The sequence below is a fragment of the Podarcis tiliguerta genome (genome assembly GCF_965153285.1).
Source record: "Podarcis tiliguerta genome assembly, chromosome: 17".
Taxonomy (NCBI): Eukaryota; Metazoa; Chordata; class Lepidosauria; order Squamata; family Lacertidae; genus Podarcis; species Podarcis tiliguerta.
The window spans coordinates 11878785-11896634 of record NC_139550.1 but is presented as its reverse complement, the minus strand read 5'-3'; the positions used below and the strand labels follow the sequence as shown (position 1 = coordinate 11896634).

Below are 17850 nucleotides of genomic sequence, written 5' to 3'. Positions count from 1 at the left end.
GTAAGCCGGATTGGGGGGCTCTTAGATGCTATTTGCATCACACAGCATAGTGATGTGTTTCAGTCACTGTTTCGTTTTCAGTTGCAAGTGGATTGTGACCAAAAAAAAGAGCTGTCATCATCTAGCTAAAGAAGCTGTTTAAAACGCCATTTGAGTCCACTGGGAACATAGAATGGATGCTAAAATCCCTTTCATCGAAATGAATGAGACATGTTTAATTTTGGCTGGATTTAGTGTAAATTATACAAAAACTCCAGACAGACACACAATGTGAAACAGAACACAGCAGGATATCCTAGCAGTACTGAATATTCTTTTTTTTCATATTCTTTTTTAAATTGATTTTTAAATTCAAGTAACAAAACATAGCCATACAAGGAAAAGAGAGAGCTTAGTAGTTGTACAGAAAACGGCGAAAAATAGCAGCTGATGGTAGCAGTTTCAGATATTATTTATTATTATTATTAAGTATCAAGGTTTTGTCACTTAGTGGTAGAGCACATGTCTGTCCTGAGATATTTCTGTCTCAACTAGGAGGGTGCCAAAGACCTGAAACTAGACCTGGCGCAGCTACCAGCCAGACTTGGCAATACAGTGGTACCTCGAGTTACATACGCTTCAGGTTACAGACTCCACTAACCCAGAAATATTACCTCGGGTTAAGAACTTTGCTTCAGGATGAGAACAGAAATCGCGTGGTGGTGGCGCAACAGCAGCAGTGGGAGGCCCCATTAACTAAAGTGGTGCTTCAGGTTAAGAACAGTTTCAGGTTAAGAACAGACCTCAGGAACGAATTAAGTACTTAACCCGAGGTACCACTGTATTGAGCTAGCTAAAAGGACAATTGTTCTCTCTTTTTAAAAGAACACAGCTCTAGTGTTGAAGATTCTAAAGCCTGCATATTCAGGTCTTCCTTTTGTTTGCGGCTATAAAACTGTACCGTGCAAAAGTGATTTTGCAAACTTGCCGGAACCTTTATTTGCGCAATTTAACTCACTTGTTCTCTTACCCACAGCATGGAAGAATGTGAGGCCCTGTGCACTCGAATGGCAATCATGGTCAATGGGCGGTTCAGGTGCCTTGGCAGTGTCCAGCACCTGAAGAACAGGTAAGCCACTGCTTTATGCTTGTTGCCTTTGCACAGGTGGATGCACCAAGATAGCTCATGAGAGAATTCCCAGAATCTGCTTCAGAATAGATTGCATGCAGCCAACAAATAGGTGTAATTGTACTTATTTTCAAGTCTGTTCTGGATCATCTGAAAAATTAATTGATTACATTTATTCGCATTTGTATAATATCAAAACAACACCTTTTTGAGTAGCTTTTTGAAAATAATGATGCTTTAGGTACCTTACAACTTAATAAACAAAAGCAGTTAGGAGAAAAGGCCATCATTAATGTATGTTCCCCCCGCCCCCCAGTCTCACACCAGAACAAAATAGCCTCAAAAAATAACCTGGTTGTCCTTACCTCGCTGTCCTGCCATTTTAAAATTAGCCCCGGTTGATTAATAATCAATTTAAACTTGGGGAGGCATGCTATGCCCACTTTGAACCTCCCTTGAACTCAAGCGGTTTGCTTCTCAGTACAGTGGTACCTCAGTTTAAGAACAGCCCTGTTTACGAACTGTTCGGTTTACAACTCCGCAAAACTGGAAGTAGTGTCCCGGTTTGCAAACTTTACCTTGGTCTACAAACGGAAGCCGAACAATGGAAGGGCCCCGGCGGTGGGAGGCCTCATTCGGGAAAGCACGCCTTGGTTTATGAATGGCTTTGTTTTAAGAACGGACTTCTGGAACAGATTAAGTTCGTAAACTGAGGTACCACCGTAGATATGTTGTACAGTCATACCTCGGGTTGAATGTGCTTCGGGATGAGCGCATTCGAGTTGCGCTCCACGGCAACCCAGAAGTAACGGAGCATGTTTCTTCCGGATTTCACTGCTTGCGCATGCACAGACGCTCAAAATGACATCACGCACATGCGTAGAAGCGGCGAAAAGCAACGCGCGCGTGCGCAGACATACTGTCGCTAGTTACATTTGCTTCTAGATGCGAACGGGGCTCCGGAACAGATCCTGTTCACATCTAGAGGTACCACTGTATACGATTGCACTGTTGGTTGATTAGCCTAAAAGTTAAATCAGCTGAAGCTCTCCTGCATTCTACTTGTGTTCATTCTACTTCTGTTAAGATCTTTACCAAACACCTACTGTGTTTTTAAGCTACAGGAATAAAAAACGCTCCGTTTTTTGAAGGCTACTCTGTTGAAAGTCCCACACTTTCCTCCGTTTGTTTTTTCCAGGTTTGGAGATGGCTACACAATCATAGTGCGAATAGCAGGGGCAAACCCTGACCTGAAGCCTGTTCAAGACTTCTTTGAGCTCGCCTTCCCGGGCAGCGTGCTGAAGGAAAAGCATTGCAACATGCTGCAGTACCAGCTGCCCTCCTCTCAGTCTTCTCTGGCTCGGATATTTAGCATCCTCTCCCAGAACAAAAAGAGACTCCACATAGAAGACTACTCCGTTTCACAGACCACACTTGACCAAGTAAGTTTCTCATATCTTAAGAGCTGTGCTCATATTGAGTGGAAGCCAAGAGGCTCTTCAGTTGCTTTTTGTAGGATTTTTGAGTCCAGGAGAGTTCAGAGGGCCAGACAGGTAGGTCCGGAGAGTCACATTTGGCCCTCAGGCAACTGCCCTGGTGTATCGTCATGGAGATGCCACCAAAAAAAAGGGGGGCTCTTCTCCTTCTTGGACTATTTCAGCCCTGGTCATAGTATGCAAAGTTATCTAGCCCATTCACCATCATGTTGCAAAGCACCACGTCGCTCCTCCATAATCTTTGGCACAGCTCAAACCACAGCTGGCGGATGGAAAACAGTGTAACCCCTTTCACAGGGCCTAGCTGCAGAGGAACTCTGGGGAATTATTGTTCCATGAGAAGCATGGAGTGAAGTTCCATACGCTTGTGGCTCACTTGATGACCTACTTGCATGTGTGGACCAGTTCATGTCCCCTTAGAGCAGAGCTTTCCAAACTGCGTGTCACGACACATTAGTGTGTCGGCTGCAGTGTGTAGGTGTGTAGGAACAATATGTGTCCATATCTCTTACAAGGGGTTAGTTGAACCTCCGGTTTGCTAGTAAAACTGAATTACTGTGCCGCAAAATGACGCATGTCTGAAAAGTGTGTCACCAACGTGAAAGGTCTGGAAAGCTCTGCCTTAGAGTATCTTTTGCCAGAACCTGAAGACTAGCCTTTTTTCTGTATGCATTTAAATGTGTACTTTTCTGTTTGTTTTAAATTTCTGCTTGTTTTAATGTTTAACAGCTGTTCCGATAATTTTGCATGTGTATATGTTGGGGACTGGGGAAGAGGAATGGTAGAGACCACCTCCTCATCCTGGCCTTTCCAGGGAAGGAGGAAGCGGAAGACAGTATAGATTTGCAACAGGGGTCTGCAGGAGGTCACAGCTCAGAGGCAGATGAGGGGGAAAGTTGGGAAGTCAAGGGAGAGCCAAAACAACACCCAGCTGACACGTTGTCATTAGAAAGCATTCCAGATCCTCCATCTCCCAGAACCCGGCGAGCCTTAAAAGTAGGAGAGCAAAGTGCTCAAAGACAGAGGGCACTTAGCAGCACCCATAGAGATGATGATGATGAATGAGGAAGTGGGAGGGATGGGGGGTGCAGAGGCATTCAAGACAATGCCATTATCCAAGAGGCTGGGATATATAGCCTCTCTCTGTAAATATTGAAATAAAAAAGGACGGTAAGAAACCTTTTCTTGTCTTTATACTTCCCTGGGCAAGCAGCCAGGAGCCACTGACAGCATCCTGATAGTATATTATGATGGTGTGCTTTGTTTTATGTGTGTTGCAACCTGATCTGGGCTCCAAGGTAGAACAGGACCCATTGAAATTAATGGGCATGACTAACTTTAGTGGGCAAAGCTTAGAGGGATATATCCCAATAATAAAAAAAATGTCAGCAACTCATTCTAGTCTTCCTCCCTTTTCTCCCTCTCAGGTATTTGTAAACTTCGCCAAGGACCAAAGCGATGACGACCACACAAAGGACTTGTCGTTGCACAAAAACCAGACTGTTGTAGATGTCTCACTTCTGACTTCCTTTTTGAAAGATGAAAAGGTGAAAGAAAGCTATGTATGAGCAGCCCTGTTGCGAAGGGTGCAGCCGCCGTTCTGAGCAGAAAGGTGAAGGCAGACATCCTTTCTGTGCCATAGTGGGGAGATCGTCCCACGAGCAAAGAGACAAGAGGATACAGAGAGGAAGGAAATAAAACTGAACGTGTGTTTTTTTTACTAGTAACCATTTGATGCAATGCAACTCAATGCAAAGAAATCAATATTCCATTACGGAGGCAGTGCCTCTTGGAGATGTTGCCTTGTTGTACTGTTCTCTAGTGAAAGACTTGAATCTAGTTGTTCTTTCGTTATAATAACTCTGTGAAATTCTGGTATGGTGCCACTTTCTGCTATGTGGTCTTCTGCCATACTCCTGCTTGTTTCTTCTTAGTACGTTTCCCGGTCAGGGGTGGCGCAACAACTGCTCAGAGGATTCTTGGCCAGTAATTATTTATTTGCCATTTTAAGGCATGCATTGCCCTTCCAGAGGGTGGGTGGAATTGCTGTGGCGCAACATCCATTGCTGGCAATGAGTGTACCGGCGAAACCAGTGCCAATTCTTCACCATGTAATGCATTGTTGTGGCCTTATTTAAGTATTAGCGGTTGGGCCCCGTTGACTACACAAGTTTAGGGGGATGAGGAGGAAGATCACCGTTGGCCTTACCAGCGGGCCGTGAAGCACACCATCTCAAAACACGCATAAAAACGACAACAATTCACTTAGTTTCTTATTAGGGTGCGGCAGAATTAACAATCAGCCATGGAAACATTTGAGAGGATTTCTGTCCCAATGGTATGGTGACCAATTGCTCGTTCTTCCACTCTGCTTTCGTGAAGCCGTTGCTGTTTTCAGCTTTTGTTAAGAATCAAGTCTGATATGTCTGTTTTCATTGCAACAGTATTATTTAAATGTGACCTGGCACCTTCTGGGAGTACATGGAGATGGTGTCACACCTCCCTTGTCCCAAAGCATCAAATCACTTTCAGTCTTGGGTCTATATTACGCCAAGTGTCTAGAACCTAGATTCATTTGTACAAACAGTCACATTTCTTTTTCTAGTCTAGCAATCCTTTCCCCAGTTTCGGTAATCATACAATGTACTGTGATAGGTTTTCCCACGTTAGAAGTCAAGCCATGTTTCTCTGACGCATGGCGGACATTGCTGCCACTTGCTCCTTTCGAAGTCCTGTCATCTATCCCATCCCAGTTTAGGCGTGGCAATCCCAGACAAAAAGTTTACTCGACTGAATCAACTGAAAAATATGATGAAGGGATCTTGTAAAGGTGATTTGCAAAACAGTTGCTCATTTGGGAAGCAATCAGAATGTTTTGTTTTAGAAAAAAAGGTCAATCGAGTAGGTACTTTTATGCAAGGCTAGGCTTAGTGGGGAAATGGCTGTGGGCGATTCTTTGTAACCCTGGACTGTCTGTCTTTTAAACAAAAACTGGAGTTTACCAAGCATCGTCATGTCTGCAACATGACCATGTCCTTCTTCCAATATGACAGTGTAAGGCAGAAAAGGCTAGTTACAGCAAAGGTCTTTGAAAGCAAACGGGTACAGGCGTCTGGATCCTGCACGTTTATTTAGAAACCATGACCTGAGTGCCCATACAACCAGCTTTTGCTAGAGTATGCCCACACGCCTCTTGTCATCTTTTAACATCCCTTTTCATCCCAGCCACTAGTCACAAAATGCCTACAGCTCACACAACTCAATGCTGGGTGCTTCTCTTTTCCCTGCAGAGGATACTATGAATAGTTAGTACTCAGCCGCTGTTTGGCAATGCTAACGCACAAGAGTGCTTAACTGATTGTACACAATGGTCAGCCTCTCTGGGCATAATATAAACTTAAAAGTGCCCTTTTAATGTATTATTTAGAATAATACTTGCAATTTTGCCCAAGAAAGATACTGTCCAAACAAGAGGTTAAGCTCCTCTACATGTCTACTCAGAAGTCTTGTTTCATTTGAGTTCACTGACAATTGCTCCCATGCAAATGGTATAGGGTTGCAGCAAGAGTTTGAAATGAGAGACATGTAGAGAGGACCGCACTGTAAACCTCAACTGCTTGCAAGAACACGTGCTTAACTCTTTTCATGAGAAACGAGTTCTTAGCAGTGCTTCCTGGCAGGAGTGGAGATCCAGACTAGCTTTGACCTCATATTGAACACTTAGCACTGTGTATAATATGGTACAGTTGCCTCAAAATCAGTCATGTTACGCAAGCTTGTTGTGTGGTTCTCCTCCGTGCTAAACATATTGTGATACAAAACCACTGATCATGGAACTGTGTTAAGAACACCTACCACTTCAGTATGTGTGTGGCGAAGTTGTTGCACCCCTCTGCAGTATTCGTACCGCTGTAGAGGCTCTTTCCCATCGACACTTTCCTTTCCTTATAGAAGTAATATTGGTAAGCGTCTATTACCATGCCTTTCCTCCCAACCCAGTTTCAAACTCCTCCCCCTTTAATACGATTGGTCCTTCATTCCAAGCACTTTATGCTAGCTGTAATGGGATCTATTTTTGCACTGGAATACCCCGTTAACTTTGCAAAAAATCTAGAGCATTTTCCCTCACACACAAATTAAGTTAATCTTTTCAATGGACATTTTCATGAAAAACGAATATATATTTGTATTGCTAATAACTATTTGTGAAGTATTAATAGGCATTTGTTAATTGCCTTGTATCGAGCATAAAAAATAAAGTGTTGCTGGTCTACAATTGTGCATTTACTATTAAGACTACTGCACGAATCTGTTGCCAACTTAGAAATCGTTTCCAGGTTTACTGGTAAAAAGCGACATTCAAAAAATCTGCCACCCCATTGCCATTTGAAGTGGCAACAGTCCAAAAATTCATTTCTGCATCATTAAGTAGCTGAGCACCTAAAGACGATGGATCTCAGCCGCTGCATTCTCCCTTGTGAAGTCTGTAAATGAACTCTTCCTGCATCTGCAAAGGGTTTTTTAAATAACTTTACCACCCTGACCTAACTGAAGATAGCCATTTCAGTAAGGATGCTATGTCTAAAATCTGACGTGCCAGAAGCAATTAAAACAGAAGCAAGACCACAGTAGTATGTATAAACGTCCAAAAAAAAAGAGTCATTTTTAATGTTCACATTTCCACATTCACATCCCAGGTATTTGAGATGATTGTTCCAGGTGTGCAAGCATATGCAAGAGAGATGAATGAACAGAGGCGCTTCCAGAAATAACAAGTTAATTCACAGTTTCAGCATTTCAGCAAGCCAGCGAGAGCTCCATGCTCATGAAATGAACGAGATGAACTTTTCCATGCATTGTAAAGGTAATAAAAGCCAGCCTGGACCCTAAACAGAAACTGACAGATGAGTTCCCATGTAGCATTTAAAAACGTGTGTGTGTATAGGGGAGAAAGTCATCTTCATGGTTTCTTACTCACTCAACCACTATGTAAACTGCACTTGTAAGGGTTCCTCTGACCCAGATTTAGTCCCAACTGCAGCCAGGCAGTTAATGAGAAATCTAAAAATTACATTGCTTAGGCCAGCATTGGAAATTTGTACCATCATAGGGAAATAGATCTCACCACTGGGCTGATGCAGCTTTTGAGCTTTAGAACAGCCGAGATAGAAACTGTAGGGCTTGTGGAACTGAAAAAAAAAGAAATCACTACTCATTATGTTTGCTATTCTTCCCGTTTTGCTCTGTGTGCATAGTTTGAAAGTCTGCAAATAGGGTTTGACTAAAAGAAGCATGTAGACTGTGGGGGAAAGACTGTGTGTCTCTTAAATCACTTTTTAGCTCTCATAGGGCACAATAGCATGTACTCTTCCCCACTGCGGGTGGAGAGGAGGGTCCTCCCATGGAAAAGGAACTCCACTCTGGAATCCCTCCTTTGATAGGCAATGGAAATCTCTGCAAGGTTAAAGCAAAGTCATGATGGGATGGGCAGGGATAAGCTGTGGTTGCAAAACTGCCTTGTTCCCTAGACATGACCCCCAGAATAAGAAGAAAGCTCTGCTAGCTGTAGAGTTGGCATAACTTGTCTTCCCACTGAAACAAGTTTGGGAGTGTGGAGAAACAAAGCAGGGGAGAAATATATAGCAGTCTCACCTTCTGCTTTGACCAGCACAAGGTCGACGGCGTTTACATAGCGGCATTCCTCTACTTTGGACTCTCTTCCCCGGACTTCCCTGACCATTTATTCCCAACACCAGAGCGCTTTCACATCACATCGCTAGCAGCACAGCCCTCGTGCAAAGAGTTTATGAGAGCCAATTTTTATAAGTAGTTTAGTAAGCTCTGAATTCTCGTTTAGTGGGTGGGTCGTGCATTGCAATTCCAACAAGGGGAGAGGTGTGTTGCTGCAAGCAGAAAAAAAGATGGGAGATTGGGTTTGCACCAAGCCTTGTAAACAGGCAGCAATAAGGCTGCATTAGGACAGCACTTAAAAGTCTGTGGGTTTTTTTGTTTTTGTTTTTAAGAAAACCGCCATTAGTAGGTATAGAAAACTATTTCAGGGGTGAAAATGCTGTAGGTACCAGGAGACAGTTCTGCTGTGATTCCAGGAACTGAACACTTTCCCGAACTGAAAATAAATTAAACAGATAGTTAAAAAGAGGAGGAGGGAGGGAGGACTTAAGCAATACTGGGGTTTTGATTTAAAGGATGGTAAAAGAAAAAAGGAAAGAGAAATCTTTCATTTACCTGCTGCTACTACTCTGGGATCCTCATGGGCAGAGTGTCTTCCAGCAGCGCGACTGTCTGAGTTTTCATTCCACCAAAGCACATGAACTAGGAAGAAAAAGCTATAGCTAAATTATGTTGTGAATTAAATACCTGCCTATCTCTTTCTGTTTTGCTGGGAAATCCTGTGCTCCAGATAAGGAAAGCATCGTTCACAAAAGTGTTTTGCTGAAAGGGATTCTTTTAGAAAGCCGTGCTTATGCAGTACAGTTAGTGTGGTGCAGTGGTTACAGCGATGGACTAGGACCTGGGAGACCAGGGTTCAAATGCCCACTTGGCCACTGGGTGACCCTGGGCCAGCCATGGAATTATTATGATAGAATTGTAGAGTTGGAAAGGACCACAGGGGTCATCTAGCCCAACCCCCAGCAATGCACAAATTTTTCGCCCAGCATGGGATTCGAACCCACAACCCTGAGATTAAAAGTCTCACTGCCTCTCAGCCTAACCTACCTCACAGGGATGTTGTGTAGGGGATTAATTGAGGAGGAGGAGGAGGAGAACCACATACACCACCTTGAGCTGCTTAGAGAAGAAAGTGGGACAGAAATGCAATAAACAAACAAACATTAGTAAAATGTTCTGGACTTCACTATTAGTTACAGATGTACTTCCAAAGAATGGAATGAAGAGCTAAAATCTGTTGCCGTTCAAATAAAGGAGATAATTTTGCAGCCCCTGTCCAGGTTTCTAGTCCCTATGGGATTCAAGGACGGGGAAGAGCTACCGTCAGTTCTAACTCAAAAGGAAAACTGCTTGATTATTATATTTTGCCAGAAGACCAGCAGGTGACACAGCCCAAGTTTGCACTGAAAATGGACAAGTATTGTACCTCTGTTAAGTAGTCCGTATTCTGTGTGGAAGACACCAATCAGTTTAGTGTATCCTGTCTTTATGTGGATACTAATTGCTGCTTTAAAGGATTGGCCCCACACGGCTGGTCCCCCGGGCTTCATCTGGAAGGTAACCAACTCATAGACTCCTAGACAGGAAAGAAAGCAAAGCATCATGAACAAATAGATTAATAAGTATTAGGTCTCCAAAAGAACCTAACCAGGGTTATGCAACTGAGCAAAACCAGAAAGCACAGATTCCAGAATACCTCAGTCTTCAACTCTTAAAAATAATAATAATTCTAGTCCTTTGTGGCTGAGCAGGTAAAATTTCGTGATGGGCGGGAATTCTGACAAGATCTTCAAAAGGAAAAAAAAAAAACGCTTAGCAGGATTTCAATATTAACGGGTTGAGGATTCAATGCCCTGCATAACATCTCGCCGTGCCCCTTAACTGGCAAAATAGAATGAGACGTGCAAAATAAAACTATACAGGCTAAAGCTGCAATCCTATAGCTTCTGCGGGGGTGTTCCAAGAGTGTCTGTTGGATCTCTCTTTCCAAGGGCGGAGAGAAAGTGATGCTCCTCAAGGCCGCAGGAAGGTTTGCAGCCAGCTTCTCTGTGTTGCTGGGCAAAGAGATGTGGCAAGGGTGTGTCAGGAGGGACACTGAATTTATAGCTCGCCCATTCCTTCAACATACTCCCAGAACAGAAGACATGCCATCTCTGGAGCAGTGAAACAGTGTGAGCCCAGCGGGACATGAGAAAAGTCAATTTTCCCCCTCCCCCACTGGACTGCTCTGTAATTGGCTGAATCTGTACCAGCAGAACAATGAATCCTATCTTTGTATTGGGGGCTCACATTTCTGAGGCGCACAAATATCTACCATTAACAAGCTTCTAAGGAACCCCAGCCTTGCTTGTGCAGGTTCTTTGCTGTTTGTTTTTCTTCCTAATGTCTCAACAAACGAAACTGATTTGTAAAACTGTTACATGGGGGGAAAATACGAGAGAGAAAGACATTGCAAAAACTTTTGTAAATCAAGAAATTCTTTAATAAAAGAAAAACCAGGAGGTGAAAAGAACAAGGAGCAAACAAAACGCAAAAAGTACAAAATTAGGCTTAAAGTTCATTTGAAGTTTGGGACCAATATGGATTAAAAGCTTCCTCATCCTAGAATCTAAGGAACCCCAGCCTTTTAAAAGCCTATTTCTAGTTCTTATGGCTGCAGAGTCAGAAGACAGATTGAAAACCCATTGCGTGACAGAGTTTACTTCGGGGGGGGGGAAGAGTCTACATAATCAAAGATGCCAACATATCTACAAGTCCCCACTAAATGAAACCATTTAATAGTAGTGAGTCAACAGCTTTACGCTGTGCTCCACACACAGGAAATAAAGCTTACCATCCTTGGGAGGGCTGCCAAGTTCACACCAGGGCACCAGGTACGCAATTTCGTTGTCTTGTTTGTCTAACAAGGGCAGCATTCGAGACATGTATTTTTCTTGCCATTCTTGGTCCTTGGCCAATGCTGTCCGGACAGCAGATCTCTGAGCAAAGCTCTCTACAAGCCAAAGAGAGGGATGTCAAAGAGAGGGATGCGCGAGGCTGGGCTCGAAGGGCGCACGGTTGCCGTGTCCCCACACCGCCCTCCCTGTGCGGCCTTACAGAGTTTGGATCTGGGGAGGGTGGCGCGAGGAGGGCGCAACAGCCATGTGCCCCTCGATCCCAGCCTCGCCAGAATTGCTCGTGACTTTGAAATAGTTAAGTTGGTCCAAAATAAAATGCTCTCAATTGGAATGAACTACGGGGGTCAGCAACTGGTGGCGCTTCGACAAAATCTACCCTCCCTGCGTGAGGCTCCTTGGCCCACTTCGCAGTTGCCAACTTTGGCATAGTTGTTAAACAACACTGATGACATAGGAGCTCCTAAAGAGCAGCTTCTTCCCATGCTGCTCAAGTAACCTGAGTAGATTCACACCCCACAGGAGATCCAGAGCAACAGTCTTAGCTGCTCGGTTACAACCCCAAGGCGCTATGTAGAGAAGCTTTGCATACCATATTTCCAAATATGGAAAGCTTTATTCAGTCCCCCAAATTCTGAGGTCCAGTATCCAACCATCTGGGAATGAGCTGTACGAAGGTGAATGTTTTTGCTAGTCAGTTCCAGGAAGTCTTTCATCTTGTCTGGCTTAACAGTATAGGTACGAAATTCGTAGAATGTGCCATCATCTTGCCTGGGCCCTGTGGAAAAGGGCGATGAGACCTGAAAAGAAAATAATTTAGGGGGGAAATACATAAGAACGCAGTCCGCAAGTTACTTAGTTTGCACATGCAATGTAAACTTACAAGGTCAGAGAGAAAGAGAACGGTTGTCATTACTGATGGCAGTAGCAGACAAGACCACAAACTCATTCTGGTTGAGCTTCACTCAGCTAAAATTTTAATTAGCTGTCAATGAATAAAAAATACAGCCGTACCTTGGTTTTTGAACAGCTTAGATCTCAAATGTTTTGGCTCCTGAACACCACAAACCCGGAACTGACTGTTCCAGTTTACAAATTATTTTTGGAAACCGAACGTCAAACAGGGCTTCCGCAGCTTCCAACAGGGCTTCCGATTGGCTGCAGGAGCTTCTTGCAGCCAATCAGAAGCCGTGCTTTGATTCCAAATGATTTGGAAGTAAAGTGGACTTCTGGAACAGATTCCATTCGACTTCCAATGTATGACTGTACTGGAAGTCACTCAAACAACATTTGATCTTCCCACGACTGAAAAAAGCAGCACTACGAAAAAAACTGCATTCCTACACACACACCCCTTTTACTTTTGAGTGGACATGGTTCGGACTGCAGCCTTTATACATTTTTATATATTTTCAAATTATTCCAAGTTAGGGTTTAAATGCAAAGCAATGACTTCAGTTGAATCTACTTTACTGTGAAGTGTATAGAGGGACAACTGTGTATAAATTAAGAGTCTAGAGTTCCAAGCTGCCCACTCCAGCTGAGCCAAAGCTCAGGGGCAGAGCACATACTTCACATGCCAGTGAAGGTGTCAGGTTTTTTCCCCAGCATCTTCAGGTAGAGCTGGAAGAGAAACCTGTCTGAATCCCTGGAGTGTCACTGCCAGTCAATACTGAGCTAGATGAACGGATGGTCTGATTTGCTGTAAGGCAACTTCCAACGTTCTTGCGAATTTTGGGAATCTTTAAGAATCCACAAATGCACTTGCCAGCTTACCACTGGGCTAGTACAGCTTCTACTCCAGCAGGAGCATAGGATCAAAGAAAAGCCCCCACCCATCTTTTGTGCCTGAAGATGCAGGAGGACCCTCCCTGATGCCAGGCTATCTTCAGAGGGCAAGAGCCTCAGAGACACTTGGATAGTGGCGGGTATATCCTATTTATTTATTACAGTCATACCTCGGGTTACAGATGCTTCAGGTTGCACCCCCGACTTCCCTCAGTTCCAGTCTTTGGTTTCTCTAAGAATGCTGTTTTCTGCATGTTACACAGTTGTATAGATCCTCAAACTATTTAGCTGATTATTATCAATAAAAAGTTTGTGAATGTTTATTCAAAACCTGCCAAGGAGTCCAGTTCGCTTTGTTGCGTCTTCAGATACTTTGTGAAGGGTTCCCATTCATCCTTAAAGTCACAGGTATCCTTGTCCCGTAGTTTATATGTCAGTTTTGCCAGTTCTGCATAGTCCATCAGTTTTTCTTGCCATGGTTCTTTAGTTGGGGGCGTTTTTTCGGGTTACGGACGCGCCGAAACCCGGAAGTACCAGAACGGGTTACTTCTTGGATTTGGCGGTCGTGCATGCACAGAAGCACCGAATCGCAACCCATGCGTGTGCAGACACGGCACTGTGGGTTGTGAATGCTGCGGGTTGTGAACGTGCCTCACGTTTGCAACCCAAGTGAAGAAGAGAAGAAGAGTTTGGATTTGATATCCCGCCTTTCGCTCCCTTTAAGGAGTCTCAAAGCGGCTAACATTCTCCTTTCCCTTCCTCCCCCACAACAAACACTCTGTGAGGTGAGTGGGGCTGAGAGACTTCAAAGAAGTGTGACTGGCCCAAGGTCACCCAGCAGCTGCAGGTGGAGGAGCGGAGATGTGAACCCGGTTCCCCAGATTACGAGACTACCGCTCTTAACCACTACACCACACTGACTCTGTCCACTGTATTACATTTATACCCCATCTTTCCTCCAACCTACTCCAAGAAGGCAGGAAAAATCCCAAGTGCGCTTGTATGCGGGCTTTGACTTTAGCTGACACTTGAACAGCCTCATAATAGATTGAATTAAATCACTTTTGAGTTCTACAGGCCTTACTTCCCAGAGTGCATTCAAGAGAGATGGCAGCCCAGGCTGCATTTCAAGAACTGTACTTTGGTCCTTCCTAATCTCACAGAAGTCAGTGGTACACAAAACACCAGAGAGGACACTACACAGACGTGATCAAACTGGGCTTGTTTCCCAGTGAAATAAAGCACACGAGGTCAGTTTCCTCTCTTCTCAGTTCAAGCTGCCTACCCGGCACTAGCAGTCATTTATTGCAAAGCTACCAGCAAGAACCAAAAGGGAAGGTGGGAAATTAATTGCTGCTTCTGCGCTGTTTTTAGACTACCCCAGGTGCCAGCAATACCTCCAGGGAAATAAACGAACATGTTATATTTCAGCTGTACTCTTTTGTAAGGTTTCCAGGGAACAATTTGCTTTGTTGCTCAGCTTTCCCCACCCACCCAAGAGAAGCTGCTGGAAACTGCATCTCTCTAGAGGGCTCTATAGACTTCCCTTGGTTCGCAGCGCTACAAATCAGTTAGTTGTACTTTAAATGTAGAAAGAGTTGGAGAATTCACTGGAATACAGCAGCTGAACCTCCCAACTGCCCTGGATTTATTCTCTCCAGGATATTATCAGGCTCACATTGCAAGATTCAAAATTTCGCTTTGCAAACATGTGCCAGGGTCCTGCCGTGGCTGAAGCAGAGTTTTGTTTTCTGCAGTTTTACAAGCTATAGTTTTGTGAAGAAACCACATTTTTTTCACACAAGTTCCAGAGAGTTCCTGCAGTGCAATAGTCATGGTGCTGAACTAGTTAAAGGACTGGATGTAAGCCAGGGAGACCTGAATTGATTTATTTTTCCTCCTCATTCAAATTAGACCTTCACAGGTCATGTGGCCAGCTTCCAGGTCATGTGGCCAGCAAGACTAAGCCGCTTCTGGTGAACCAGAGCAGCACACGGAAACACCATTTACCTTCCCGCCGGAACGGTACCTATTTATCTACTTGTACTTTGACATACTCTTGTTGGTTTGTAGTAAAAAAGAAAAAAGAAAAAGAAAATCCAACAAGCCTGAAGCCTGTCCTAGAATAGGCAGACCATCACTTTCCAGAAGCATAGTATACTTCTTTTGAATGCACATCACCATATATGCAGATGGGCTAAAAGCATCACCATATATGCAGATGGGCTAAAAGCATCACCATATATGCAGATGGGCTAAAAGCAACACAGTGGTGGATTGCCATTGCTGCTGCTCCCTTGATACCTATTCAAAACCCCAGATCATGAGACGCAGTGCAAGAAAGGCTGGCAGCTACCCCGACCTCTGAAACTGGCACAAGAGGAAGCGCCTCAGCCAAGTTCTTGCCAGGCCCTGAGGTCTTCAAAGCCCAGTCCCAGGCTTGGGATCGGATCACATCCCTCCGCCTTCCTTGGGCTTCTGGACTCTCCTTCCTCCAAGGCTTTTAAGCCGAGGTTGAATGTCCATCTGCCATGGATGGCTTAGTCGAGATTCCTGCATTGCAGGGGCTTGGACGAGATCCCTCGGGATCCTTTCCAACTCGACAATGCTAGGATTCTTCTATGGGTTGACATTTGCTCCTTCTCTTCCTGCTTCCACTCGTTTGCCCTCCTGCTTAAGTTTTGCTAGCATTTCTAGCAGGCAGGAAACAAAGAAGAGCAGCTTCTCCCCACCCGCTACCCTGGAGAAGGCGGCGCCAGCTAGGTTTCTGCCTGCAGGGCACGCTCATCTAAACACCAGGGCGCCCTAGGGTGCCTCTCCTCGCCTGGTATCCTGCGCCCCTTGTCCCCCCTCCTTCGGGCTCCTTTCCACCCCCTTTCGGGCTCTCCTTTTACCTCAGCGGTGACCCTTCGCGCCGCTGCGGCGACTCTCCCGAAGAGCGCGCGGGAAGCCAGCATGGTCTCCCCGCGGGAGATGGACGAGGCGGCGGCAACTACAATGCAGCCCAGCCGCCCTTAAATGCACCGAGAGGCGCTTCCTGGGTCGCACGGCGGCCGCTGCCCTCGCCCGGCCCGCCCGCAGAAAGCATTGGACGGCGCGCACCTCGTGGCCGCCGCCCAGAAGACGCGCGGCTACGGCGGCGACCTTTGCGCGCGCGTCCCCCTCGCCATATCTTTCTTTCCGCGAGCTCGCGGGGTGGGGGGCGCGTGCTGGGCGGCTGGCGTGGGGGGGGGGGGGGAGATGGCCCGACCATTACATTTCAAAAGACGCTGCTGGTGAGGGAGGGAGGATGGTGGCCAGGGCGACGTGGGCGTACCCTGTCTAATTGCGCAGGGGGAAAGTCCTTTTTACGCACAGGGGTTTTCGTTTTTGGCAAGGTGTCTTGCGAACGAGGAGGAGGGAATTAGGCAGGACTCCACGCGGAACTGGCAGGAGGAGGCTTCCCTGAGAGGCCGGGGTCCACGACTGCCTGCTGCCTGGGAGCCAAACTTGCTGAAGCTAGGAGGGGAGCAACTGGAGAGAGCCTCTTGGTGCGCAATGTTCTGCACCCTTCTCCGCTGAAGGTGCAAATATGTGTGAGTAAGCCATATTTCTAAGACGCTGCAGGCTGCTTGATTTTCCAAGGGAAACCCAACCCTGGGAGAGTGCCTGGAACCTCCCTGGGATCTTCCACTTGGCAGAGATTGAATGTGGCATGTAACACATGCTGGCATCTACTGTTGGGAGGGTGCCTTTGTGGGTGAAGTCAAACCATCGGAAGGCTACGGCGCCTACCGTGGATGTAGAAACCGATATGGGAGAGACGTGTTTTGTTGCAGCTAGGGCAGATGAAGGAGCCAGCTTGTTATTAGGCATGTGTATTAGTTCCGTGTGCGGCTCTGGCTCGCCAGAGCAGCGATGTCATGCTGGCCACGTGACCCGGAAGTGTCTCCGGACAGCGCTGGCCCCCGGCCTCTTGAGTGAGATGGGCGCACAACCCTAGAGTCTGTCAAGACTGGCCCGTACGGGCAGGGGTACCTTTACCTTTACCTTAACAGTATATAGGACGCGGGTGGCGCTGTGGGTTAAACCACAGAGCCTAGGACTTGCCGATCAGAAGGTCGGCGGTTCGAATCCCCGCAACGGGGTGAGCTCCCATTGTCCGGTCCCTGCTCCTGCCAACCTAGCAGTTCGAAAGCACGTCAAAGTGCAAGTAGATAAATAGGTACCGCTCCGGCTGGAAGGTAAACGGCGTTTCCGTGCGCTGCTCTGGTTCGCCAGAAGCGGCTTTGTCATGCTGGCCACATGACCCGGAAGCTGTACACCGGCTCCCTCGGCCAATAAAGTGAGATGAGCGCCCCAACCCCAGAGTCGGTCACGACTGGACCTAATGATCAGGGGTCCCTTTACCTTTAACAGTACAGTGGTACCTCGGGTTAAGTACTTAATTCGTTCCGGAGGTCCATTCTTAAGCTGAAACTGTTCTTAACCTGAAGCACCACTTTAGCTAATGTGTCCTCCTGCTGCTGCCGCGCCGCTGGAGCCCCATTTCTGTTCTTATCCTGAAGCAAATTTTTTAACCTGAAGCACTATTTCTGGGTTAGCGGAGTGTATAACCTGAAGCGTATGTAACCTGAAGCATATGTAACCCGAGGTACCACTGTATATAAATGAACCTACCCAGACTCTAAGATCATCTTCCAAGGCCCTTTTTCGTGTGCTTCCCTCCTCAAGAGGTCCAGAGGGTGACAAAATGAGAACAGGCCTTCTCTGCAGTGGCTCCCTGTCTGTGGAATGCTCTCCCCAGGGAAGTTCGCCTGGCGCCTTCATTATACAGCTTTAGGCACCAGGGGAAAACATTCCTTTTTTGCCAGGCCTTTGGTTGATCTGATTG

The 17850-nt window shown here is 45.9% G+C and overlaps 2 protein-coding genes and 1 long non-coding RNA gene across 3 annotated transcripts in view; 2 read left to right on the top strand and 1 right to left on the bottom strand.

Annotated features, from left to right (window-relative positions):
• ABCA1 (ATP binding cassette subfamily A member 1) overlaps window positions 1–6880 on the top strand; it is a 103787-nt gene extending 96907 nt beyond the window's left edge. The window contains exons 48-50 of the mRNA XM_083419191.1: window positions 1016–1108; window positions 2307–2550; window positions 4032–6880. Coding sequence (XP_083275317.1) covers window positions 1016–1108; window positions 2307–2550; window positions 4032–4172 — 478 coding nt within the window. The 3' untranslated portion in view covers window positions 4173–6880. The remainder of the gene's footprint in view (window positions 1–1015; window positions 1109–2306; window positions 2551–4031) is intronic.
• The window catches only part of LOC310668040, a 1372673-nt gene that overhangs the window by 1107175 nt on the left and 247648 nt on the right, over window positions 1–17850 (top strand). The gene's annotated exons all lie outside the window — the stretch shown is intronic.
• Window positions 7237–16142, bottom strand: LOC310667770 (protein NipSnap homolog 3B-like). The gene is made up of 6 exons (XM_083420705.1): window positions 15872–16142; window positions 11782–11989; window positions 11129–11287; window positions 9722–9871; window positions 8851–8937; window positions 7237–8731 (listed from the first exon to the last, which is right to left on the bottom strand). Exons 1-6 carry the CDS (start codon window positions 15932–15934, stop codon window positions 8655–8657), a joined length of 744 nt encoding a protein of 247 aa, XP_083276831.1. The 5' UTR covers window positions 15935–16142; the 3' UTR covers window positions 7237–8654.

What these genes read in the sequence shown, in the direction of transcription:
- LOC310667770 (XM_083420705.1), bottom strand. Translation starts at nt 15,934, where the DNA reads ATGCTGGCTTCCCGCGCGCTCTTCGGGAGAGTCGCCGCAGCGGCGCGA. An exon ending in TGGCAGCCCTCCCAAGGATG is followed by an intron (nt 9,872 to 11,128) that starts GTAAGCTTTATT and finishes TTTCCTGTCTAG; the next exon opens with GAGTCTATGAGTTGGTTACC. An exon ending in TCCCAGAGTAGTAGCAGCAG is followed by an intron (nt 8,732 to 8,850) that starts GTAAATGAAAGA and finishes ATTTATTTTCAG; the next exon opens with TTCGGGAAAGTGTTCAGTTC.